Below are 26030 nucleotides of genomic sequence, written 5' to 3'. Positions count from 1 at the left end.
TTGTTTATTTTACCCTTGATTGTTGTCCCATGTTCTCTGGCAGAACAGTCATTGATGATAAGATACCACATAGTTTTGACAAGTTTTCATTCATACCAGTTGTATTGTTTAAGGCAACGCCGTTTTAACCATTAATACCAGGTTTGCTTTGCCATTTGTGGTAATATTGTGTATATGTCAACACTCCAATTTTCTCAAAATTCTTAATTGCTTGCTTATTTTGTGTCAGACTGCCACTTTTACTTTATGTAATATAAAATGTTTGGAGATGGCTGATTTCATTTAAATAATTTGTTGAGAAAGATTTAATAAAATTATTTTTGCACCCATTATAATAACAGTGTGGCTCTTTGCTAATGTATAAATCGATGTTCTGTACATCTTCTCAATAAATCAAGTTTGATATATGAGGTAAAATCTCTGGTGATGTTTGAACCAATATCTCCGTGGGAACAAGAACAAATGCCATTGTTTTATTTGCAACATACTCAACAATTGTGATATAACAACCGGACACTTGAACAGTTGGGTTTCAATAATGAAGAAACTGAATCCAATTAATAAGCCAAATGTATAGTTTGAATGCATCTATTTCTATTTACAGTACACTGAGAAAATACTTTCTACCCTCCTTCAAAGAAAGAACCACCCACAGTGGTCCCTGAGGTAACACAACTGGAACTTGACAAATGTCACAGAAAACAGCTTGAATAAAATGTTATTTACAATTTACAATTAAGGAAGTTATGAAATTTTAAAGACTTCAGAAAATAGGCAAAAATGACCTCTTGTTTCAAACTCAAAACAGCAGATTGGCCTGTAATCATTATTAATAAAAAGACATTGTCAAGCGACTGGAGCAGGGAAGGGTAAAAAGTGAAATGTGCACAGAAAGACGCCATCCTGGAAAATTCAGAATGATCAAAAGTTTATCAACCTTTTTTCCGACACGGACAGTTACATGGTCTGACTGATATTTCATGGATCGGCAACCATCTGTTCCATTTCTACCCTGGTGATATTGTACATTTGGGGCGTATATACTCTGCTGCAGGATTTTTACTTTTCAATGTATCTGTGCGGCCTAGTACAGAGTGCCGACAAACCGATACCAGGCCGCAAGCCATTGTTTGAACACCACTATTGTTGTGGGCCTGGGCTCCAGTAGAGATTTATTCCTAACAACGCCCCTGGAAACACCCTTGCATCCTGTACAGGGTACCTTGAATCTATGTAGGCAATTATGAAATGTCAAGGCTATGAAGACATTCTGGAGCGATATGTGCCTCTTAATGTCAGGAAAAAAAATTGCCATTCGCAATTTGTCCATCCATGCATGGGTCCACCAACAGGACAGAGAACCAAAACATTGAATTATATTCTGGCGAAACCTGTTACTGTGAAATGCGAGTTGACCAATGTAGGGTATTTTATGGAACATACAGTAATATGCACAGTTTTCAAAAGAAAGAAGCAGTAAGCTTTTCCGACCGCTGCGCCTTTCTCTTGTCTTGAAGCAGGAAGTCCTTCAGTTTGTTGGTTGCTGGGACGACGATTTACATGGCACTCATCCACTGCGTACGCGTACCAGAACTTGCCAAATTTACAATGTTAAGAAACATTCATTTGTAGTCATGGCTCACTACGATATACGCGTGGAATGGATACGACAACAAGTTCGTGCGCGTTTCAATTTAAGCGATAACAAATGTTTTGACGAACTTCTGAGTAGGAGAGATGGAAAAGAGGAGGAGGAACTTATTCGCTATTTAAATGTCGTTTCTGAAGAAAACACTGTGTCGTGTCTTCTCTTTATAAAAACTGTCCGACAGGAGGAGATTGATGTTCAAATTCCACAGGGTGAGTTACATTTTTTTTCATTACATTTGAATGTTTTCTTAAATATCCTCAATCTAATGTTACCATTGCACCAGTAACTTCAGAAAAGAGCAACTCCAGTGACTCTTTGGATCATGAAAAGGAATCGGTGATTCAAAGAGGAAATAAGACTCCTGAACAACCCATCAGACATGTGAGATTTAATAAAAACACATTTTTAAAAAAGCTGGTAAACATGATGCAATAAATAAATAAACCTGTGTGTTTTCAGACGATTCACAAACTAGTTTATCACACTGGGCTTCACATGGCTATAAACCAAGTTCCAGAGAGATTTGCCAAATCTCGAGTTTTATATTTCCTCAGGACCACAAAGAGTAAGAGCAATGTCAAGATGATTAAAATTGTATTGGGGAAACCAATGCATTGTTATCCGTGTTCCATTTCAGAGACCATTGTAGAACCACTTGACATAATTGAAGCCAATCAGCTGATGCCCAAGTTCTTCGAAATCAGTTTGCATAATGGACACAACCTGCAGACACTGCAGAAAAAACTTGTACATGTAAGTGAGACCCACAGTCACAGCCGTCAGCAACAAGATGACGGGGACTTGGAACAAATCTACCAAGACAAATGACAATTTATGTACTTTTTTTTAGATCTATATTCCATTAATGACTGCTCATCAGCTGAAGAAAACTAAGGCTGGCTGTCTGGCTGAAGCCGCTTCTCCATGTGAAGAATTCAGTGGTGGCAAAGAAAGCCTGACCAAGACAAGCGACGAAGCACCCATTCGTAATGAGTTACTCAACAGCACGCACACGTTTTTGGCTTTGGTCAATTCAACTATTCAACAGCTTAAAACTCAAGGTTTGTTTCGCACATTCTGTATGTCAATTTGCAGCTTTTACATTTTGGAGGGGTTGTTTTTATTTTCCCAATGAAAAAAACAACAACATTTCTCTTGGAGGTAATTATCAATACTATTAGAACGGAATTTTCCCAGACGGATTATTATAGGATAGGTCATTCTTTCTCAAATGGCAACAGATGTACTAAAAAGCAGTGTTCTGCAAATTTGAGACTGGTTCACAAAAGATTGAAAATATGAAACAATGAAAGCATACCATTTCCATGTCAGTGTTCTTCTTGACTAAAATGTGTCTGTTCCATTTTTATCGCAGATGACATTGCACTGAGCATTCCAGAGCTAGATCTGAAGCCAGATGTCAGTAACCTGCTGACCAATCCAGCAGTCGTAGAGAAGTTGGAGCAGTGTGTGATGAATTGGCAGACTCAGCTTACTGTCGTTATTGAGGAGCAAGAAAAAAAGAAGCCACAGACACCTAGTCCAATGGCAGAAATAGTTTTTTGGCAGGACCGCGTCTCCATCCTGACTGCTCTGAGAATGAGGCTTCATCAACCTGTGGTAAAAAAGATTCTGCTGGTACTGACCAAAGCAAAATCAGGTGTGATTCCCACGATGGAGGCGACAGAGGCTCAACTTGTTAAATACTGCCTGGAGGCAGACGAAAATGTATGTTTCCTCCAAACACTGGAAAGGCATTTCAAGGTGAGTTACCGGTATAATGTGTTATCAAAATTTCGGGAAATATTTATGTGTTCAGAAAAGCAGGGGAAAAAATTATTGACACGAAGAATATTAGAACTAACTCACCAAGGGTTTTCTGTCGTAGAATCTGGCCACAGGCGCAAATTTTAATGTGGTTCGGGAGACCATCCCATCACTTATGAACAGCCTACAAATTGTGTGGTTAATATCCAGCCACTATAACAAGAATGAACGCATGGTCCCTCTGATGGAGCGCATCGTTTGGCAACTGTCTGAGCGTGTGGCTCAAGTCATTGACATCCACGTGCTGTTCAAGTATGTGGATTTTATTGATACATGACGTAACTATTCTGTTTTCTGTCATGAGATTCTGATTGTGTCACTTGGACAGAGATGAAAGAAAGGTGGCAAAATCCAAGGTGAATGATGCGAAGCAAGTTCTGGATTTGTGGAAGTCGTCCTACTTTGAAGTGCGTGCCGAAATTGAACAACGAGGCACTGGTAAACGTTGGGAGTTTGACAGGAGAAAGCTCTTTGAGAAAACTGATTACATGGCTTCCATCTGCCAGGACTTGTACAATGTTTTGCAGGTCAGCGTTCATATTCTTGTGTGAGTAAGGAACATGTAACAACAGCTCCATATTTAATATTTGTATTGGTTAATGCAGAATTTGGACGAGTATTTCAACATCTTCAGCCCAGAGTTAAAAAGTGTGACTTTGGATCCAAAACGTTTTGATGAAATGCAGGCCAAAGTGGACAACCTTATCTTACCTTTTGAGGGAGTAACTTTTGATCCTTTCAATGTCTGCAAGATGAGCAGCTGGAAAATCATCATGCAAAACTTCAACAGCAGTGTTTTTGTAAGTTTGAAATTCACAGGCATTGTCAACACAGGCTATACATGTTCATTTGGATTAATGCTGTTGTTCTGTACCTTGTATTTGTTTTTGATCAGGCAATGGAAAGGGAGGTGATTGCCTTTATTGACAAGTCTTTCATGTCACTGCGCTCTTCGACTGCTGCTTTTGGAATGCTTGTGAAGTACAAAGATATTCGGTCTAGACCAGCCATCAATAATCATTTGCTGAAGAAGACTAATGACCTTCTGGCTCAGTATTGCAAAGAGGTTTGTTAATGATCACTGGTCTTGCATATGTTTAGTAGCCATACTTAAAACATTGTAAGCAAGGCAAATTAGTAGACTACCAGTTCATGTTTATGTTTTTCAGTATAGTGTGTGAAGCAAGCATCCACTGTCTAACACTCATCTGGGGTTGTGGGTCATGGGGGCAGCATCTCAAGCAGGGAAGCCCAGACTTCCTTGTCCCCAGCCACTTCGTCCAACTCTTCTCGGTCGGGGGGGAGGGGGGGGGGGGGGTCGTCAATGCTTTCCTGTGCCATTTGGGAGACATAATCTCTTCAGCTTGTCCTCGGTCAACCCTGGGCTTCCTCCCAGTGGGACATGCCCGGACCAACTCACCAGGGAGAGGTGTCCAAGACGCACTCTCATCAGGTGCCTGCACCACCTCTGGGTCTGAGTCCCTCCCAAATGACCAAGCTTCTCACCCCGTCTCTTAGGGAGAGTCTGGACACCCTGTGGAACAAACTCATTTCCGCCACTTGTATCCATGATCTTGTTCTTTTGGTCACAACTCAGAGCTCAAATGTACAGTACAGCTGCCGAGGCTTTAATCCTCCCAGATTTGAGATTCAATTTCCCGACGCAGCCTCTTTTCCAGCGCCCATGATAGACCTTATTAGTGAGCCTGAGGTGTGTGATCCCTGTATTAAGCATGATATTTTCTGTAGGTGGACATTGTGAATGAAATCTTTGAGGACAATAAAAACAAACCAAAAATAAATAAGAATGAGCCCCCTGTGGCAGGCAGCATCAGATGGACACATTCCCTTTTTCACCATGTAAAAGAAGGAATGCTTCTTCTCCTGACAATGCCGGGTTTGTTGGAGAGTGAAATGGGAAAACTGGTGAGTTATTCAATTTTTGCACAGCTGTAGTGAGCCTGGCACTTAATATTCAATTTTGACAGAATTGAAGAATCATTCAAAACTCTCATACGACTCTTAGGCAAAAAACAAATACTTGGAAATGGCAAGAAAAATGAACGAGTATGCTGTTAAAAAGTATCGGTCATGGGTGTCTGATACTGAACGCAACTTGCCATTGTTACTGAAGACACCCATTTTGGCCATCAGTGTGAATGAAAGCCATGTCCAGAACGAGCTGGTACGTATCATCGTAATAACCTCGCAGTGGTGCGACATTACTGTGTTGTATTTCTTGAGATTTATTTTGAAATGTATCATTTAGGTCATCCCTGCAAAGTCTGAAATCCATTTACAAAAGTATCGGCGATATTGTGCAAACTTTCCACCGGAGATCATGACAATAATTTCAGAGACAAAAAACTTGATTTCAATGTCCTTCTCTATGCCTGAGGTTGCTCAAAACGTGACTCTACAGGAGCTCAACTTCATAAGGTAGTCATACTCACCAAGGCCTAGAAAATACCACAAAAAACACACTTTAAATTCTGCTTTTCATATTCGACACAGCTACAGTAATGAGCTACACAAGCTTGTCAGCAGCTACAACTCTACAGTTGATAGTCTGAGTGATGCAAAGATCGCCATGTTGTCTCAAATCATCAAAAGGGTTGAAACGCTGTTGTTGTCAGGATGCAAGAGACTTAACTGGAATTCCTTAGGTATGGTGCTAAAATTATGCTTTGACATCTTGTTCCGGAAAAAATAAAAATAATAATCTCTGTGAAATGAAAGTAATGCCTTCATGTTTAAATTTAGCAATTGCAGATTTCATCAATGAGGCCAATCAGGAGCTCTCAAAGTTTGAGTCAATTGTCAGTCAAATAGAGAACAATGAGATCGATATTGAAGCCAAGTTGCAATCCATCACGATGGCAGACCTCCTGAAATGCCGTGCTCCAGACAAGATGGACCTTTTACCAAGTATATTCAACAAAAATGCTCACATTTGTAATCAAATGTCATACATCGCACCAATGACAATTTTATTGTATCTTTTTTTGTTTTATCTCAGGTGTCAGGGAGTTTTGTGAATGTGTTGATAGAGAGCAGTTCAAGACAGTGAATTTGTTGAAAAGCAAATACGCTGACATTGGACCTGTCATCTCAAAGGTGGAACACTTGATCATGGAAACAAACACTGGCAAGTGCACCAGTATGTCAAGTTATTATGCATTCTGGGAGCGCAAGGTGCACAATTCCCTCATACACATGCTTCTGAGGTAATGTCCTGTAAAGCAGGAACAATTATCAACCACAAGGACCAGCTCTTGAAGAAGGATTGTGTTGATTGCCACATTCAGGAACATCAAGGCTTTCAATGCTGCGCTGATGGGGAGCGACCCTCTCTTCCGTATCGATGCCATCCTCTCTGCCCCCAAGATTTTGTTGCAGCCTAAAATAAACGAGATCTACCAGTTACTTATGCAGCGTATCCGAGACTGTGTCGAGTCCACCAAAGTAGGACAGTTATTTCCTCTTCTGTGAGCCGTCACAGATTTTAGGCCGGGGATGTGCATCGGTGTGTGTGAAATCTGTTCACCTCCATGTTTGTGTTCCAGGAATTTGTGCGCTGGATGAATGGAACCTGCATTGAGTGCCCACCACAGCATGTAGATGGTGATGACTTGGTGACTTTTAGCTTCTATGAAGAAGTGTGTCATCATCCTCAAATCAATGAAAGTGCACTTGCAGTATCCGAGAACATTCAGCGGTTGTTGCTTTCTGTCGACCAGCACCTTAACCATTGGAAACAGTACCAGGCTCTATGGGAAAGGGACAAAGCCACAGTGTGTGAAAAGTTTGCTGCCAAAAATCCATCATGTGTCATGTATGATAAGAGGCTTCAGTTTTATGATCACATACATCAAAAGGTGGTTGTAGAGCCTTTGTTTAAGAATGTACACATTGTCCAACTAAACCTGGAGCCACTGTGCCGGACTGTGCAGGAGATGTCAGGGTACTGGATCACTTCACTGGGGAGATTGCTCAACAAATCTGCCAAAGATGAACTCTTCAACTTAAAAGATGACCTCATGGTAACATGCATGCGTGCATGCATGCCTATACATGAGTCAGAAATGTGAACAACTTTTTTTAACCAATTTTAATCATCCTTTTGATAATTTGTGTTCCGTAGCAACTTGCTGAGAAGCTGAAACAGAGTCCTGACACTTTTGAGAACTTGAAGAATGTCCTTGGGACTGTGTCAAACATTCGAGACATGTCTCTTAATGTCGAGTTGTGCATCACCGATATCCAGGAAAGATACCGAACACTGGCGATGTACAAAGTGGAGGTATTGTTGTTCAGCTTTTAATTTGTGTTGGTGTTTTTTTTCTTGTGTGTGAAATAACACATTCGGTCAATATTTTTCAGAACATTTGAGACTTTTTTTTTTTATGTGTAGGTTGAACAAGCCGAACTGGAACTGATAGAAAATATTAACCAGATTTGGAGTGACCTTTTTGCAGAATCCAGACAAGTGGATCTGAGTCTGACAGATGTAAAGATATCATTCAAAGAGGTGAGAACAACATCAGAGCGTTAACTACACTTCACGTCACATAGAACAACAACAAAAAATAAAGTCATAACATTAGAGATGTACTGCTTCAGTTCTATCTTTCCCAATCACCTGTTGTACATAAAGACTACCAAGAAGATGGCAGAAGACTTTCAAGAGGAGTTGTCCCTCTTTTTTGAAAGTTTTAACATGCATGGTCCCGGAGCTGTTGGAAATGATCTAGATAAAGGTATTTAGTCTTTTGAAATCCGTAACCAGAAAATTATGACCAATATTATTGAATGGCAGTGCATTGAACCATCTCGTTTTTCGTTGTAGGACTATCACTAATGGACTCATATGAAGCAGAGCTTGCCAAGATGGTGGCCGGACGGCAGGAGCTAGCTAATGCTGAGAAGCTATTGGACCTTCCCGTCCTTGCGTATCCAGAGATTGTCAGCATACAAAAAGACATGAATGGTTTAAGGCAGATTTATGATATCTTCCGTGATCAAAAGGTCAGGTTTAAATCACAAAAATACTATGACACATCAGATTCTTTTTTGAGAGGGGGGGACTCATCATATCTTTGGATGCTGATATTGTTTCTCAGGTTGCAAAGACCAAGTGGTCTCAGACTTTGTGGGTGGATTTAGATATCCACTTGCTTCAGGAAGGTGTTGAATTTTTTGTCCAAAATTTGAGGAAGCTGCCCAAAGATGTGCGAGCCTTGCCTGTGGCCTGCTTTGTTGAGGGCAGAATGATGGAATTCAGAGATTCTCTTCCTTTTCTACTGGACCTGAAGAATGAAGCCCTCAGAGAAAGGTCTGTCCTCAATTGACCCCCAAAAAAATTTCTCCTTCATTTTGTGATGTGATTCATCATGTAGCGACGCATCACACAGAGTACTTTTATCCGTTCATTTCCTGTCACTTATGCTGTGTAAAGCTAGAGCTTCCCATTCCCATGGTGAATGCTGATCAGGTTTCAGTTCTACCCCTCTCTTCGTGTCAAATTGTCTTTTTTAATATTCTCATTTTCTCTTTCTTTATATGACCAATTGAAAATGTTTATGTGTGTTTTTACTTGATATACTGTATATGTTTATACTTGGTGCAACAGACACTGGAAACAATTGATGAAAAGGACTGGCACAAGCTTTGAGATGAACAGATGCAGCTTTACTCTGGAGAACATGTTTGCCATGGATCTTCATAAGCATGCTGATGTGATCAATGACATTGTCACTTCGGCTGTCAAAGAGCTTGGTATTGAAAAGGTGAGCCTTTGGTCTTGATAAATCATCTTGAATTCGAGGTAGATGAAACAAATACCGTAGGTAAGAATGTCTGTGTGTGCCTCTAAGGGTGTGAAGGAGGTGGTGGAAACCTGGGAAAACATGAAATTCATTGTCCAACCCTACAGCAAAGGCACCCAGCAACAGTGTTGCATCTTGGGTGCAGTGGATGAGATCTTGTCTAATGTGGACAACGACGCCATGAATTTGCAGAGCATGGCAGGGAGCCGTTTTGTTGGACCTTTCTTAAGTACCATACAACAATGGGAGAAAGACCTGTCTCTTATCAGTGAGACGATAGAGGTCAGACAATGAGGTCAATGCTTGAACGCTTGAGCCGAATTTGAACATAATAAAGAAAAAAAAATGTTTTTGCACAGATTTGGTTGCTGGTACAACGGAAATGGATGTACTTGGAGAGCATTTTCATTGGCGGTGATATTTCCTCACAGCTACCAGAGGAAGCCAAGAAATTTGGCATCATTGACAAAAGGTTTAAAGAAGTAAGTGTTGTTCAAACATTAAGATAATTGATAACTGAAATGTAAATGATATTATATTAATGATTGTGTAGATAATGAATGAAGCACAGAGCAACCCAAACATAAAGCACTGTTGCCTGGTTCCTAACCGGCTAATGGACCTGCAGACCCTCAGTGACAACCTAGAAAGGTGCCAGAAAAGTCTCAATGACTACCTGGATTCGAAGCGGGATGCATTCCCACGCTTCTTCTTCATCTCTGATGATGAACTGCTCAGCATTTTGGGGAGTAGTCACCATGACTGTGTGCAGGAACATATGATAAAGGTAAGAGTGTTATTATAACCCAAAGCGTGTACTTTGTCAAGGTCTGTCAAATCAGATATGTCAAACGTGTTTGACACTATTTTGCCTTTGTTCCACTAGATGTACGACAATATCGCATCCCTGCGTTTTGATGCGGAGAGTAGTGGGGAGACATCAGCAGGTGCTATGGTGACTGCTGAGGGTGAAGTGATGGAGTTTCAAAAGCCCGTCCAGATCAAAGGAAGGGTGGAGGAATGGATGACTGGAGTCTTACACGAAATGAGGAGAACTAATCGACTCATCACCAAGGAGGCGATCTTTCGCTACTGTGAAGACAGAGGCAGGTGTGTGTGTGGATTGCAAGCATGTTTATCTCTCTCTGTCTGTGAGTAAAAAGTTTCCCACCATGAGTCTCCTTGCCACTCAGGGTGGACTGGATGTTGCTGTTCCAAGGCATGGTGGTACTGGCTGCAAATCAAGTGTGGTGGACATGGGAGGTGGAGGATGTTTTTTGCAACTTGAAAAAAGGAGATAAATGCGCTCTAAAGAACTGTGCGAAGAAAATGCACCAACAGATTGATGAGTTAGTGTCACGAATAACGCAGCCTATGGAGAAAAATGACAGACGGAAGATCAACACTGTCCTTATCATAGATGTCCATGCAAGAGACATTGTAGACGGCATTCTCTTGAATAGGTACAGCTCTCATAGTTTTGAGCTTCGCTACTGTCAAACATTGTAGCCTCTGGAACGCACAGGATGTGTGAAGGTGACCAAGTTGTGTTACTGTCCCTGCAGTGTAACCAATGCTGAAGAGTTTGCGTGGGAAAGCCAATTGAGATTCTACTGGGTCCAAGGGGAAGACAATCTCGTTGTACGTCAGTGCAGTGCATCTTTTTTTTATGGCTACGAATACATGGGGTTGAATGGTCGCTTGGTTATAACTCCCCTGACAGACCGGATCTACCTCACGATCACACAGGTTTGTGAATACTTACAACTCTTGAAACAAGTACACAGTTGTTGATGTGGCTTGTGTTTGCGGTGAAGGCTCTCTCCATGTTCCTGGGTGGAGCTCCTGCTGGGCCAGCCGGTACTGGAAAGACAGAGTCAACCAAAGATCTGGCCAAAGCTTTGGGCCTGCTCTGTGTGGTTACCAACTGTGGGGAAGGCATGGACTACATGGTAGCTAATCTGGCAAACAATAGTGACGATTGTATTCTCTTCATAAATCGAATTGCACGCACTGAGACTTTTTTGGTGTGTATTCCTGAATCATTATCTTCCTTGTTGTGTAGGCTGTGGGCAAGATCCTCTCTGGCTTGGCCCAATGTGGAGCTTGGGGCTGCTTTGATGAATTCAACCGCATTGATGCCTCAGTGCTTTCAGTTATCTCTTCCCAAATCCAAACCATCCGCAATGCTCTCATTCTGCATCTTAAAATATTTAACGTAAGTCTTTGCTGCATTATTATGCATGCTCAGTTCTATTTCATATGATTGTTCCCTTGGACTTTCGCTGCCTACCACCATGTCATTTTTGCATCAGTTTGAAGGTCATGAGATTACGCTGGATAGCCGAATTGGGATTTTCATCACCATGAACCCGGGCTACGCAGGGCGCACAGAGCTGCCAGAATCAGTCAAAGCTCTCTTCAGGCCTGTGGTGGTGATTGTGCCTGACTTGCAACAAATTTGTGAGATCATGCTCTTTTCTGAGGGATTCCTCATGGCCAAGGCGAGTAGTTGACCCAGATGTGGGCCTCGGTATTAATAACAAGACTACAAATTTCAACTGCAACGCATTTAATTCCACATATTCTCTTGGACAGCTGAAAACTTCTCTCAACCCTTGTCTCATTCAGATCCTTGCAAAGAAGATGACTGTGCTCTACAAATTGGCCCGAGAACAGCTGTCCAAGCAGTCTCATTATGACTTTGGCCTGCGAGCTTTGAAATCTGTCCTCGTGATGGCAGGAGAACTGAAGAGGGGCTCACCAGACATCACTGAGGTAAAATCATCAGGTGTAATCATGACAAAGAAGAACAAATTAATTATTTCTGAAGAATGTGTATCTTCAATGACAACCTCGTCCACTAGTGTGTAAATGTGAATGGTAGCTACAGTGCAGTTTATGAATACACTGCATTAACTCGAACACACCAGATGTTACATTACATTACAATTACACACACTTAAAAATTGTGTTTTAAGATTACCTAAAATAATTTACCGGTAATTAAGTTTTCCTCCCTGCAACATTGTTGGTAGTTTTTATGCAGTCATGCACTTTGGGCACCATTTGGTGTAGATAAAGCACTACTGGATACTCCATTTACCATTTATCTTTCTATTTTTTGAAGGATGTGGTATTGATGCGAACCTTGAGGGACATGAATCTACCAAAGTTTGTGTTTGAGGATGTGCCCCTGTTCCTTGGGCTGATCTCAGACCTGTTTCCGGGTCTGGAATGCCCTCGCGTTGGTTATCCTAACTTCACTGATGCTGTCGAAGAGGTCCTGCAAGAGAACAAGTACATGGTGTTGCCTGTCCAGGTATGTCGCGTTATTCACAGTGTCATATTATTCTGGGTTTGTATGCAGCTGAAACACGTCTCATTTTCAGCAACAGATAATAAATTTTAGTTGAGTCTTCTAAAACCTCATACACACTGATGCGTCTGTGCTTCCAGGTGGATAAAGTGCTGCAGATGTACGAAACAATGATGGTACGACATACAACTATGTTAGTGGGCCCAACAAGTGGAGGGAAATCGGTTGTAATCAGCACATTATGCCAAGCACAAACCAAGTCAGTGTCACTTCAGATAAGCAAATTTGAATCTGCTGTTCGGTTGTTGCATGGACTGTATGTGATCCTGTGATTGGTCGCTCACCACCAGACTGGGATTGCACACCCAATTATATCCCCTGAACCCCAAAGCTGTGAGTGTCATTGAACTTTATGGTATTCTGGATCCTGACACTCGAGACTGGACTGATGGGGTCTTATCCAACATCTTCCGTGACATCAACAAGCCGACTGACAAACAAGAGAGGAGGTAAGACCGAAACTGTTTACATACACTTAAGGTAATAAAGTACAATCCACTAAAATATACCAAATATTAGACAAAAGAAATACTCATGTACGTTTGTGCACAATGAACATATTCACTTCAACTCACAGATATGTAGTGCTTGATGGGGATGTGGATGCTCTCTGGGTTGAGAACATGAATTCGGTAATGGACGACAACAAGCTCCTTACTCTGGCTAATGGAGAACGAATTCGTTTACAAGGTCACTGTGCGCTGCTGTTTGAGGTCTGTATGTATTTACGGATGTCATTGATACATATGCTCTATTTTTTAATACCATGCAATGTTTTGGGGGGTGTTTCTCATGATTGCAGGTTGGAGATTTGCAGTATGCTTCCCCTGCTACTGTCTCCCGCTGTGGAATGGTTTTTGTGGACCCCAAAAACTTGCGTTACACCCCATACTGGCAGAAATGGTTGAAAACCAGACCCGTCAAAGTAGAGCATCCTCATTGAATCGGAAATGTCATCTTCACACTTGTTGTCGTCTTTTGTAACTTGAATCCTTTTTTTTTCTTTTTAGGAACAAGAAGAACTCGATAAACTTTTTGAAAAGTACGTGCACACCTTGATTGACATGATTGTGGAAGGTATTGTTGATGGGAAACAAGGGCAGAAACTGAAGACTGTTGTCCCGCAGACTGATCTAAATATGGTAGGATGTGTGACGTGTTCTCCTGAAACATTTGTTGCTTAACTTATGCAAGAAAGTGAGGATCATCTGTGATCCAGACAGCTGATGGTGATTCATATTGCGTTGGTGATATGTTCAGGTGTCCCAGCTCTGCATGACCCTTGATGCCCTACTGGAAAATGAGAACCAAAGTGCAGATGTGTTGGAGTGTTACTTCTTGGAAGCGCTGTACTGCTCTCTTGGGGCAACACTGGTGGATGACGGAAGAGAAAAATTTGATGATTTAACCAAAAGGATTTCTAGCTTAACCACTGTGTGCGATGAAAAAAAAATGGCTGGACCTGGAGAGATCCCAGGTAAACGAATTTGGACGTACCTTTTTTAATAATTGCTATTTGCTTATTTTAAACAAGTTCAGAACAAGTAAACTAGCTTTTGCATGGAATCAAATCCATTGTCAATATAGATGATGATTATATCATTTCTTCAGGGTACTTGCCCACTCTCTTTGATTTCCATTTCTGTGGAACACAGCTGAAGTGGGTTCCCTGGAGTTATCTGGTCCCGAAATACATTCATAATCATGAAATTAAATTTACTGACATTCTGGGTAAGACCGTCATGTATAATTAACTGCATTGAAGTGATTTTAACCAACCAAGCTTTCTCCTGTTTATATTTCAAATGTTTGGCCTCAGTCCCAACTGTGGACACCACAAAAACGAGCTGGATCCTGGAACAGATGGTGAAGGTAAAGAGGTCTGTTCTTTTGGTTGGAAACCCCGGAACCTCTAAAACAGCCACTGTTCATAACTTTTTGAAGAACCAAAATGGAGAAAAAAATGTGAGTTCCCCAGCCAGGCATTGTAACATTTATAACTGCCTTAGCCGATTTGCATGTTGTTAATATTTTCCAACAGATTTCTTTGACCATCAACCTTTCATCAAGGACAACATCAATGGACCTCCAGAAAAATTTAGAGGCTAATATAGAGAAAAGGACCAAAGATATATATGGTCCTCCAGTGGGCAAAAGACTGTTGATCTATATAGATGACATGAATATGCCAAAGGTATCTGCAGCACATCTGGATTTGGATACATTTTTACTTGACTGTTATCAGTTTAAATTTCATGAGTATGGCCTTTGGTTGTATTTTTTCATCTTGTCCAGGTGGATAGCTATGGCACACAGCAGCCAATTGCACTGCTGAAGCTCTTATTGGACAGAGGGGGCCTTTATGACAGAGGAAAGGAGCTCACCTACAAAACCCTCAAAGACCTTGGCTTCATTGCTGCCATGGGGAAGGCCGGAGGTGGGAGGAACGAGGTGGATCCCCGCTTCCTTTCCCTCTTCAGTGTCTTCAGTATTCCTTTCCCTGCTGTAGAGTCTCTCCACTTGATCTACTCCTCCATTATCAAAGGCCACACCAAAGTAAATATCTTTTCAGAACAGCTATTGCTGGTCTCCATGCATGTCGTGTCATGTATAATTCATTTGACTTACTATTTTAGCACTTTGAGGATGCGGTACAGAACGTTTGTGATAAAGTCACCTTGTGCACACTGGGACTATACAACAGCCTTGTCAAAGAACTTCCACCGACTCCAGCAAAATTCCACTACATCTTTAACCTGCGAGACCTATCGAGGGTCTACAATGGCCTCACCCTCACTCAGCCTGACAGGTTTGATCAAGTCAATTGATTCTCTTGACAGATATTACACTGTGCTTTGTATGTGTGTGCACTTAATATATGCTTGACCTCATTCCACCAAAACAGATTTTTGACGGTCTCTCTATTTGTACGGGTATGGCGAAATGAGTGTTTGAGGATCTTCCACGACAGACTCATTGATGAAAAAGACAAAAAAATGGTAAAAACTCAGTTTCAGTTGTGTTCACTATCATAATATGAATAAAGTGTGTGTGTGTGTACACCCACACTGACAGTACATTTACTGCACAGGTGCTTTCATCTGTTAACCAAGCTACAATTTCTGAAATAATATTGCTTTCAAGATTTAATTACACCAATGGATTTATTTGTTCCTCAGGTTCAAAGTCTTATAAAGAGCTTAGTTGAGGTGCATTTCAAGGCAAGCCAAGAGTATGTTATGAGAGACCCAGTTCTTTTTGGAGACTACAGGGCAGCTCTGAGCAAGACAGAACCAAGAGTATATGAGGACTTGCTGGATTATGAAGCTTCGAAAGCCCTATTTCAGGTATAGTGATGTTATGATCAATCGAGTGCTCTTTTTGCTTAGAAATTGAACAGAAGTTGGAAAGACCATTTCTGTATCCTGCAGGAGATTCTAGAGGAATACAATGATAGAATGTCGAGGATGAATCTTGTGCTGTTTGATGACGCCCTCGAACATCTGACTCGAGTGCACCGCATCATCCGCATTGATCGAGGTCATGCTCTGCTTGTGGGTGTGGGAGGCTCAGGCAAACAGTCCATCACCAAGCTTGCTGCCTTCGCTGCTGACTGTGAGGTCGTAAAACAAAGTTACATTACATTCTACCATTTATAGACTTGAAGCGGTTGCCAAAATAACCAAAATCTATTCAAGATCTACAAATTCAGATTCCAATGAATTTGGGATGTCGGGTAAAATGTTAATAAAAAGAGTATACAATGATTTGAATTTTTTTTTCCCACTACTCTTAAAAAAATGGTGTGTTGAATTTCCTCAATTTTATTACATGAAGTGATTACACAAAATAAAATGATCTGGATCCAGATACATTTTTAAGGTACAGTAGCTGTTTCGTCTACTTTAACAATGTACCCGGATCCAGATGATGCATGATACAACCACTTGTCTCAAATTCATTGAAATTGTGGTTTGTATTTTAAATGACATCTTAAAATCCTAATAGCAGGCTTTTTTTGTCATTGATGACCCCTCAGGTGTTTGAAATAACCCTCAGCAGAGGATATTGCGAATCAAACTTTTATGAAGATTTGAAAAAATTATATTTGAAGCTGGGCATCGAAAACAAGAAGACTGTGTTTCTCTTTACTGATGCTGATGTTGCCGAAGAAGGTTTTTTGGAACTCATAAACAACATGCTTACCTCAGGTTGGACAAACTGCAACTCGTGATTTCCTTCTTGATACTAAATTTAGTTCCCAAATGAAAGAAGTGACCTGTTGTCCTGGAATCATCCTGTCTTCTGCCAGGTATTGTTCCTGCACTGTTTCCTGATGATGAGAAAGAAGCGGTCCTCAACCAGCTTCGTGAAGAGGCTCTCAAAATGGGAGCCGGTCCTTCGAAAGACAGTGTGTGGCAGTATTTTGTCAATAAAAGTGCCAGCAACCTCCACATAGTTTTAGGCATGTCTCCTGTTGGAGATACCCTGAGAGCACGCTGCAGAAACTTTCCAGGTAGAAGTGAAACATTTTCAGTTTGGTTTTATTTTGTATTTAATATCATATAATTTCCTTCATGTATTTTTCAGGACTGATGAACAACACTGTGATTGACTGGTACTTATCATGGCCTCCACAAGCATTACGTGCTGTAGCTGAGTTTTTCCTAGGTTCGTAGCGCACATATTCATACCGGTACATTATGGAATCTGTTTGTCTCAGAAACCGAACATGCTTAAATTGAGCTCCTGACTCAATTCCATGTTTGGAATTGTATCTTCCTTCAGTGGCCACACCATAACTTTTTCTCCCCTTCTATCCATAGTTTCTAAAAAGCACCAATGACATGCCGCATTGTCTTGAGACTAATTAAGAAAAATGAGAATAATTTTACTGTGGAACAGATTTTTTTTTTAACCATACCAGGGAATGGTCCGTTAGAAACTCCACACATTTTCCTGAGGTTATTTTTATTTTTCTACAGGGTTAAGGGGGGGCGACCATCTAATTTCTCAAAACATAACTTAGCCACCTCCGAGTTGCGCAACCTCCCACAACCACATCCATCTGGGCCATCCAAATTAGTCAGCTTTTTCACAGCAGCTTTTTTAATATAGAACAGCCACCCTTCCTTAATACCGGAACTGACCCGTTTGGTCTCCTAGTCAGTCATCACACGCAAAATGTTGAGAAGTACGAATGATTTTCTTAAATTTATTCTGCATAGAAAAATGAATTGCTGAATAATATAGAGCAGCTTTGTTAGATATTTTTTGTTAATTAGGCTTTACTGTGAAATCGCTCTAATATTTACATCAGATAGTAGAAACTAATATTTCATTTCAATTCTACAGTACATGCATAATAATTTGGACAGTGTTGAATATTTGAGAGAATGACTTTGCATCAATAAGAATATTTAATCAGAATCCTTCATAATGAATGGCTTCGGACAAGTCTATTTGCCCCACACTAGATTGTATTGTGATGTGTGCGTGATTATCATATTGCAGCTGCGATGTTGTGCTTTGTCATTTGTGCAGGTGAAAGTGAAATGATTCCAAGGGAACATGCTCAAGCTGTGACAGAGCACGTCTGCTTGGTCCATAAGTCGGTTGGCAACTACAGTACGCTGTTCCAGCAAAAACTTAGACGTTCTAACTATGTCACCCCAAAGAACTATTTGGACTTCATTAACACATATTCGAGACTCCTGCAGGAAAAGGACCAGTATATTCTTGGTAAGAGGATGGAAAACATTTTCACAGTGGAAAGGTGACAACAAATTTGTTTATGGGTTCCAGCGCAGTGCAAACATCTTGAGGGGGGGTTGGACAAGCTAAAGGAAGCCAGTGTACAACTGGATGAGCTAAACATCAAACTGGCAGAGCAGAAAGTGGTTCTCGCGGAGAAGTCTGCAGCCTGTGAGACCATGCTGGTAGAGATTGCCTCGAGCACCACAGTAGGTCAGTGAAAACCTGCAACTCAGTACTTACATACTAATGTACTGTTGGTAACAGTGGACTTTCCCTTTTAGCCGAGGAGAAAAAGACACTAGCAGAAGACAAAGCCAAAGAAATTGAAGAGCAAAATAAAGTGATTGCTGTTGAAAAGTTAGAAGCTGAAACATCCCTGGCTGAAGCTCTGCCAGCATTAGAAGCAGCTCGCATTGCCTTACAAGACCTTGATAAATCTGATGTCACTGAGATCAGGTAAACTTTTTTTCATTCTGACTTGCAGGATTACTTGTTGTCCAAATAAACAATTGATCGACATTCTAATAATAGACTTTACCTGAATGGCAAGCTTATCCAGCTATATGGGTTTTTTTCTGGTCCTTCTTCATGCAGATCCTTTGCAAAACCACCCAAGCAGGTGCAGGTGGTGTGTGAATGTATCATGGTGCTGTGTAAAAAAAAGGAAATTAGCTGGCAAGCTGCGAAGGCGATGATGTCAGAACCTGGCTTTCTGCGTTCACTGATGGAGATGGACTGTGATGCCATCGGTGCCAACCAGGTCAAGACTGTCAAGGGTAGGTTGAGTACAGTATCAGTTACAAGAATGAAAAAATTTGCACTGCTGAGTATGCTGTCTGCTGCTTTGATTTCCTTGTGTGCTCCATTTCGCAGGCTTCCTGAAGAACCTTGGAACCAGCCTTGAGGAAATGCAAGCCATCAGCAAAGCCGGTTCAGGAATGTTCAAATTTGTGGAGGCTGTCGTTGGTTACTGTGAAGTTGCCAGGGAGATAAAGCCCAAAAGGGACAAAGTAATGTGAAGCAAGTGAAGAGAATTGTGGTGGTGTGTTTTCTTAGAAGCAAGGCAGAAACGATTGTGGCTGGTGTTTACAGGTCGCGCTCCTTGAAAGGAACTTCTTTGAGAGTAAGAGGGAGCTGGAGCTCATTCAAAGTGAACTCAGTGATATCCAGAGAGAGCTGATGGCTCTCAGAGACAAATATCAAATTGCTATTGGGGAGAAACAGAAACTACAAGAGGAGGCTGAGCTGATGGAGAGAAGACTCATAGCTGCTGACAAACTTATCTCGGGCCTGAGCTCTGAGAATGTGAGGTGAGATGACAATTGGGACAACGAAACAGAACTCCATGAGTGATGCACGCTTGTTTTTTATTCATTGATGTGGTTTCTGTTTTCAGGTGGGCACACGATTTAGAGGAGTTAAAGCGACGGCGTGTGCGTCTCCTCGGAGACTGTCTACTCTCTGCTGCCTTCTTGAGCTACGAGGGAGCCTTCAGCTGGGACTTCAGGAATGAGATGGTGTACCAAACCTGGGTTGACGACGTAAAGGAGAGAGGCATTCCCTTGAGCCAGCCTTTTAAAGTGGACAACTTACTAACTGATGAGGTGGAAATCAGCAGGTGAGAAGGCACCAACATGGTTGAAAAGAACTACCTGTTGTGGTCTTCATGTTGGCTGGCCATCCCACTGACCACATGGGAATTTCCAGGTGGGGGTCAGAGGGTTTGCCTCCAGATGAGTTGTCAGTGCAGAATGGAATCCTTACAACAAGAGGCAGCCGTTTCCCCATGTGTATTGACCCTCAACAACAAGCCCTGAACTGGATTAAGAAGAAGGAGGCAAGCAATAACCTCAAGGTACAAGAAAAAGTCTCATACTGTGACATGTGGTGCATTGTTCCTTTTTATAATTTGCACAGAAAGCCCCCAAGATGATGACAGTTTAAGCTCTTTTGTCCACAGATCTCCTCCTTCAATGATCCAGACTTCCTGAAACACCTTGAGATGGCCATTAAATACGGGTTCCCGTTCCTTTTCCAAGATGTCGATGAGTACATTGACCCCGTGATTGACAATGTCCTGGAGAAGAATTTGAAAGGAGCAGAGGGCAGGCAGGTTGTCATGCTAGGTGACAAAGAGGTGGACTTTGATCCCAACTTCCGACTTTACCTCAACACTAAACTGGGAAACCCCAAATTTTCCCCCTCTGTGTTTGGAAAAGCCATGGTTATCAATTATACCGGTAAGACCGTTTGCTGGCGTTTTCCTGTGCGTTCTGTCCTGAGAAATGAACTTTTCTCACCCATCATATTACACGCAGTGACCCTTAAGGGCCTGGAGGACCAATTGCTCAGTGTTATCATGGGCTTTGAGAAGAAGGAGCTGGAAGAGCAGCGGGAGTTTTTGATCCAGGAGACGAGCGACAATAAGAAGCTGCTGAAGAACCTCGGTGACACCCTGTTAAGGGAGCTGGCCACGTCCACCGGCAACATGTTGGATAACACAGAGCTGGTCTACACTTTGGAGGAAACAAAGTCAAAATCCAGTGAGGTCAGTTTGCCAAACGCCAAGTGTGGGTGGAGAACAACACTTTGAATGTCACGTTTCAAGTGAGTCTTATTCTACTTTCTACTTATGTGATCATCAGGTGTTTGAGAAGCTTACGTTGGCTGTGACGACATCCGTGGACATTGACGTGCTCCGAAACGGCTACCGACCAGCTGCCAAGCGCGGTGCAATCTTATTCTTTGCATTGACAGAAATGGCTCTGGTAAATAGCATGTACCAGTATTCTCTCGCCTCTTATTTGGAAGTGTTTGACTTTTCCCTGCGTAAGTCTCCACAAAGTCCTGCTCTGCCCTCAAGACTGAATAACATCATGAACAGTCTGACATATAACATATATAAGTATGGCTGCACCGGTAAGCCACATCTGTTTCACATTAACTCTTTTGAAAAATTCATACAATAATCAGGGATGATTCTTTTCACAGGTCTGTTTGAGAAACACAAGCTTCTCTTCTCATTCATCATCACCATCAAGATTGAGCAGGCAGAAGGTCGAGTACCTCAGGAGGAACTGGAGTTTTTCATCATAGGTGACGTACATAATAAACATAAGGTTGCAGTACTTCACAGTGAGCACTCACGGCAGACTGTCTTTCTCTTGTGCAAAGGTAATCTGTCCCTGGAAAAGAGCTCACGCAAAAAGACTTGTAGCTGGCTTCCTGATTCTGGATGGGAAGATGTCGTGAAACTATCTGAACTTTTTCCTGAGAGGTTTGAATCTTTGCCTGATGATATGAGTAGAAATTCATCAGACTGGCAATCAGTAAGTTGTGGCTCTTAATAGATGACATAAATCACGAGCTGTCATTCAACTACTCGACTGTCTTTGTGTTTCTTCCCAGTGGTATGACCTTGATGCGCCGGAACAGGCTCGGCTGCCAATGAAATATGATGACAAGCTGACAGACTTTCAGAAGCTGCTCCTGCTGCGCTGTTTTCGTGTTGACAGAATTTACAGAGGCATCACCGACTACGTCACTCTCACCATGGGCGAGAGGTGTCTATCTGTTTTATTTCTTCAAAAAAATTCAACCCGACTGTATTTATGCTGTTTCAACCGAAGTGACATTCTTGTTCATGAAATATGTTTCAAATCTTTCTTCACAGATATGTTCAACCTCCTGTGATCAGTTTTGATGTTATTTATGAGCAGAGCACACAGTTCTCCCCTATTGTCTTCATCCTGAGCCCTGGTTCTGACCCTGGCGCTGACCTCATGAAACTGGCTGACAGGACTGGCTTTCGGGGCAAGTTCAAGTTCCTTGCTATGGGCCAAGGCCAAGAAAAGGTAACATGGTTGTCTTTTCTATTCTTTTTATCAGTCAGGGAAGGCCTTACTGTACATGAAATGGGTGAGGGGTAGAATGGCCATCTCACAATGCAAAACATAATATGAAATTTTATGGTTGGACCTCTTTTACCTCCCAGATCATCCTTTCCAGTCCTTGTGTAAGACATTTGACGATCAGCTGGTTCCGAGATTATGAACCTCCTGTGTTATCCCTGTAAATCAGGCTGTTTCCAAGAGCATCGTGTCAATATAAGAATACGACAGAACATGTCAGAAAACACGTCTTTACCAAAATAAAGACCAAATAACAAACAAATCCGACAGCGGTTAGACTTGAAGCAGTGTAAATGGGTACAGGAAATAGGGAGGGGAAACAAAGAAAAGGCTCGAACAACCGAGACGAACCAAGTCACTATCACCAAAATAAAATAACATAACCGTTAAAATTGCGAACCAAACACACGGCATGAAGTGATGGAGATCCCAATCTATATTGGAACTAATAAGGGATCGGGAATCATGAAGATGATTACTCTTCATTCTCAGCAAATATTAAATAATCGAACATGCACCTTATTTCCAGTTTTTGGCCACAGTGTCATGTCAGCAATAGAACTCTTCAATTTTAAACTCGAGAGGTAAAAAAAGCATGTGAAAGGTAATGCTATCCCCTCTCAAACCTCCCACCAACCCCATCCCCTCCCGCCCCACCCTACAAGGTTGCATTACACCTTCTGGAGCTGGCAGCGGCTCGCGGTCAGTGGCTGATGCTCCAGAACTGCCACGTGCTGGTGAAATGGCTGAAAGATTTGGAGAAGTGCATCGAGAGGGTCACCAAACCTCACCCCAATTTTCGCCTTTGGTTGACCACCAACCCGATTGATGACTTTCCCATTGGCATTCTTCAAAAATCTCTTAAGGTGGCATTCCCGCTGTCTATACTTTTCGTAATACAGTATCTGAAACACAAACTGGCTTCAATGGTCTTTTCCCACTTCCTACTTGGTTGCACTTTAGTGATGCCTTTCTGTTGCCATGCGCTGCAGGTTGTCACTGAGGCTACAAATGGTCTGAAGCTCAACATGAGAGCCACCTACTCGAAAATCTCCCACGAGACTATGACTGGATGCCCACACTCAGCCTTCCGCAGCCTGGTCTACGTGCTGTCTTTCTTCCATGCCGTGGTGCAAGAGAGGCGCAAGTATGGCAAAATTGGATGGAATGTCCCTTATGACTTTAGCGAATCAGACTTCTTGGTAAGTATTACGAAGAAGTCTTTGGACCCATCTGGTCTGTGTCAAGTTACCTCTGTGCTGCAACTGTGCTCAACAGGTGTGTTTGGAGATCTTGAACACCTACCTGACCAAAGCTCACAACCAAAAAGAGAGCAACATCCCCTGGGAGAGTATTAAGTACCTTGTAGGCGAGGTTAGTTTGTGAGATTAAAACACATCATAGAGTCGTGCTGCAATTTCAATTCTCTACACATCTCACAGGTGATGTATGGTGGACGAGTCATAGATAGTTTTGACCGCAGGATCCTGACTGTCTACATGGATGAGTACTTTGGAGACTTCCTCTTTTATGACTTTTGCCATTTCCACTTTTTCAAAAACAATGAGGTAGACTACAGGATTCCTCTAAATGGACCCACAGATGTTTATATTGGTCAGTTTTTAATTACCTGTTTACCTTCCTATAAATAGTTTACTGTTATCCTTCATAACTTGGCATTGGTTACAGATGAGATTGAGTCTCTGCCATTGGCAAACACCCCCGAGGTGATGGGTCTTCATTCCAATGCAGAGATAGGATACTACACACAAGCAGCTAAAGACATGTGGTTGCATCTCATCGACCTCCAACCACAGACGGGTATGTAGTCACGGTTGTCTTCTTCCATTTGCCTCAGCTGTTTTCTGTGGTGCTTTGCCGCTTCACAACCACTTTCCTCTGCTTCAGGAGAGTCTGGTGGAGGCATCAGCAGGGATGAGTACATCACTCAGGTTGCTCAGGACATTCAAAGCAAGCTGCCAGCATTATTTGACCTGGATGTTATCCGCAAGCAATTTGGCACGGATATCTCCCCTACATCAGTGGTGCTCCTTCAAGAACTGGAGCGCTTCAACAAGCTAGTGGTCCGCATGAAGCGGTCTCTGGCTGAGCTGCAGAGGGTGAGAAAGAGGGACACAGCGTTGTTGTGTCTTTTATTGACTTACTTTGGTTTTTATTGTCCGGTGTGTGTAGGCCTTGGCCGGTGAGGTGGGCATGAGCAGTGAGCTGGATGAAGTTGCCCGGGCCCTTTTTAATGGTCAGATCCCTGCTATTTGGAAGAAGTTAGCACCTGACACCCTCAAGTCCCTGGGCAACTGGATGATCCATTTCAAGAGGCGATTTGAGCAATATGAATCATGGGTGAGGAATGTTGTGCATGACTTAATGTACATTTGTGTTATACACCTTTTTTTTTTTTTTACAATTTTGTTTGTCAAAAGGTGGATACAGCAGAGCCAAAGGTCATGTGGTTGTCAGGACTCCACATCCCAGAATCCTACCTGACTGCCCTCGTTCAAGCTGCATGCAGAAAAAATGGTTGGCCTCTCGATCTTTCCACACTTTACACTGAGGTGACCCGCTACCTTGAAGTGGAAGAAGTCAGTGACAGACCTGCGCAGGGTAATGAACTCAAACCATTTGGATCGAGTGCCCCTCATCAAATTGTTGAGGCTCATTCTTAGGAGTTTTACTTGCAGGTTTCTTTGTGTCTGGTTTGTACCTGGAAGGAGCAGACTGGGACATGGAAATGGGCTGCCTGGTGAAGAGTAAACCAAAAGTTCTTGCAGTTCAACTGCCTATTCTCAGAGTCATACCCATAGAGACCCAACGTCTCAGGTTACAGGTATGGACCACAGTCCATGTTGTGTGTGTCAATTCATTTGTTTTTTTCCCACCAAATGTTTGTGTGTTTTTCTTCACAGAATACATTGCGGACACCGGTGTATACTACATCATTACGGAGAAATGCAATGGGTGTGGGTTTGGTTTTTGAGGCTAATTTGTTCACCAATGAGCACCTCTCCCACTGGGTGCTTCAGGGTGTCTGTTTATCCCTCAATACTGACTAAAAACGATTATCATCATCAATATTCCCTCGAAGCTGTGCGTGTGAGCAAACCTCTCTCACTCTCTCAGCGCCCATGGTGACGCTGGTGCACACCGTGCACACACATTACATTTCTACACTCATTCCTTTGTTTCCACCCCTGTTTAATCTTCAAACAGAACACCTCTCCTTTCCCACTTACCTTACAGTTTTAGTCATGTGACCGGAGGTACACTCAGTTATTCTGTTCTAGAATAACGAGGTCGAATGCAAAATAAAAACGTTCTGCCTAAAAAAACATAATTTGCAGTTTTGCTTGAGACTCTCAAATTTAAAAGCACTTCATGAAGAAAATCTTTCTCGTTTCAGTTGCATACCTTTTCTGTTTCAGTTGAAGTTTGTAGTTCGATCTATATACTGTACTGCACAGTATTGTGGCGTATTTAAATAAGAGGCTGATACACGCGTTTCATGTTTTGTCTTACAAATCGGGAGTTGCATACATATCAAACCTAAGAGGGAACGGTAACGCGATTACAAAGTATGAATCCAAACAGTATACAAATAATCACAGTGGTTAATACACCACATGTATCGACCATTCTATCCCTGTTCCGGCTTGGTTCAT

At 42.0% G+C, this 26030-nt stretch overlaps 1 protein-coding gene across 2 annotated transcripts; it reads left to right on the top strand.

The window, feature by feature from the left end:
* Positions 1–1634: 1634 nt before the first annotated feature.
* Positions 1635–25667, top strand: LOC147204844 (dynein axonemal heavy chain 10-like). 2 transcript variants are annotated; one of them, XM_086111410.1, is made up of 77 exons: positions 1635–1860; positions 1944–2032; positions 2111–2216; positions 2289–2404; positions 2502–2712; positions 3027–3415; positions 3540–3730; positions 3807–4005; positions 4084–4278; positions 4374–4544; positions 5228–5404; positions 5505–5663; positions 5748–5917; positions 5993–6144; positions 6242–6406; positions 6498–6705; positions 6787–6943; positions 7045–7521; positions 7623–7781; positions 7893–8009; positions 8136–8238; positions 8328–8506; positions 8602–8813; positions 9111–9267; positions 9355–9588; positions 9666–9788; positions 9860–10093; positions 10193–10416; positions 10500–10769; positions 10872–11055; positions 11124–11258; positions 11372–11524; positions 11622–11810; positions 11938–12084; positions 12437–12628; positions 12766–12884; positions 12976–13134; positions 13263–13398; positions 13488–13610; positions 13696–13827; positions 13946–14162; positions 14297–14416; positions 14505–14650; positions 14727–14879; positions 14981–15241; positions 15322–15494; positions 15591–15684; positions 15865–16032; positions 16117–16305; positions 16725–16896; positions 16998–17201; positions 17276–17356; positions 18230–18427; positions 18491–18652; positions 18724–18898; positions 19037–19218; positions 19316–19452; positions 19535–19752; positions 19839–20060; positions 20150–20297; positions 20403–20682; positions 20761–20990; positions 21088–21361; positions 21434–21538; positions 21617–21771; positions 21851–22005; positions 22116–22296; positions 23019–23219; positions 23346–23555; positions 23632–23727; positions 23796–23967; positions 24043–24174; positions 24262–24473; positions 24547–24714; positions 24795–24975; positions 25053–25198; positions 25278–25667. In XM_086111410.1, exons 1-77 carry the CDS (start codon positions 1635–1637, stop codon positions 25422–25424), a joined length of 13704 nt encoding a protein of 4567 aa, XP_085967536.1. In that variant the 3' UTR covers positions 25425–25667. The 2 variants fall into 2 exon arrangements, with proteins under 2 accessions (XP_085967536.1, XP_085967535.1); XM_086111409.1 differs by having other exon boundaries at positions 1935–2032.
* Positions 25668–26030: the final 363 nt, after the last annotated feature.

The sequence above is a fragment of the Hippocampus guttulatus genome, chromosome 5 (assembly GCF_054856545.1).
Source record: "Hippocampus guttulatus isolate MCC_2025c chromosome 5, RoL_Hgut_1.0, whole genome shotgun sequence".
NCBI classification, from domain to species: Eukaryota; Metazoa; Chordata; class Actinopteri; order Syngnathiformes; family Syngnathidae; genus Hippocampus; species Hippocampus guttulatus.
This window is presented reverse-complemented; position numbering and strand designations above follow the sequence as displayed.

Bases quoted from the DNA above. Each gene is read 5' to 3' on its own strand.
- LOC147204844 (XM_086111409.1), top strand. From the start codon at position 1,635: ATGGCTCACTACGATATACGCGTGGAATGGATACGACAACAAGTTCGT. The intron at 20,683-20,760 runs GTAAGACCGTTT...TATTACACGCAG, and splicing joins CATGGTTATCAATTATACCG to TGACCCTTAAGGGCCTGGAG. The intron at 22,297-23,018 runs GTAACATGGTTG...CCACCCTACAAG, and splicing joins TGGGCCAAGGCCAAGAAAAG to GTTGCATTACACCTTCTGGA.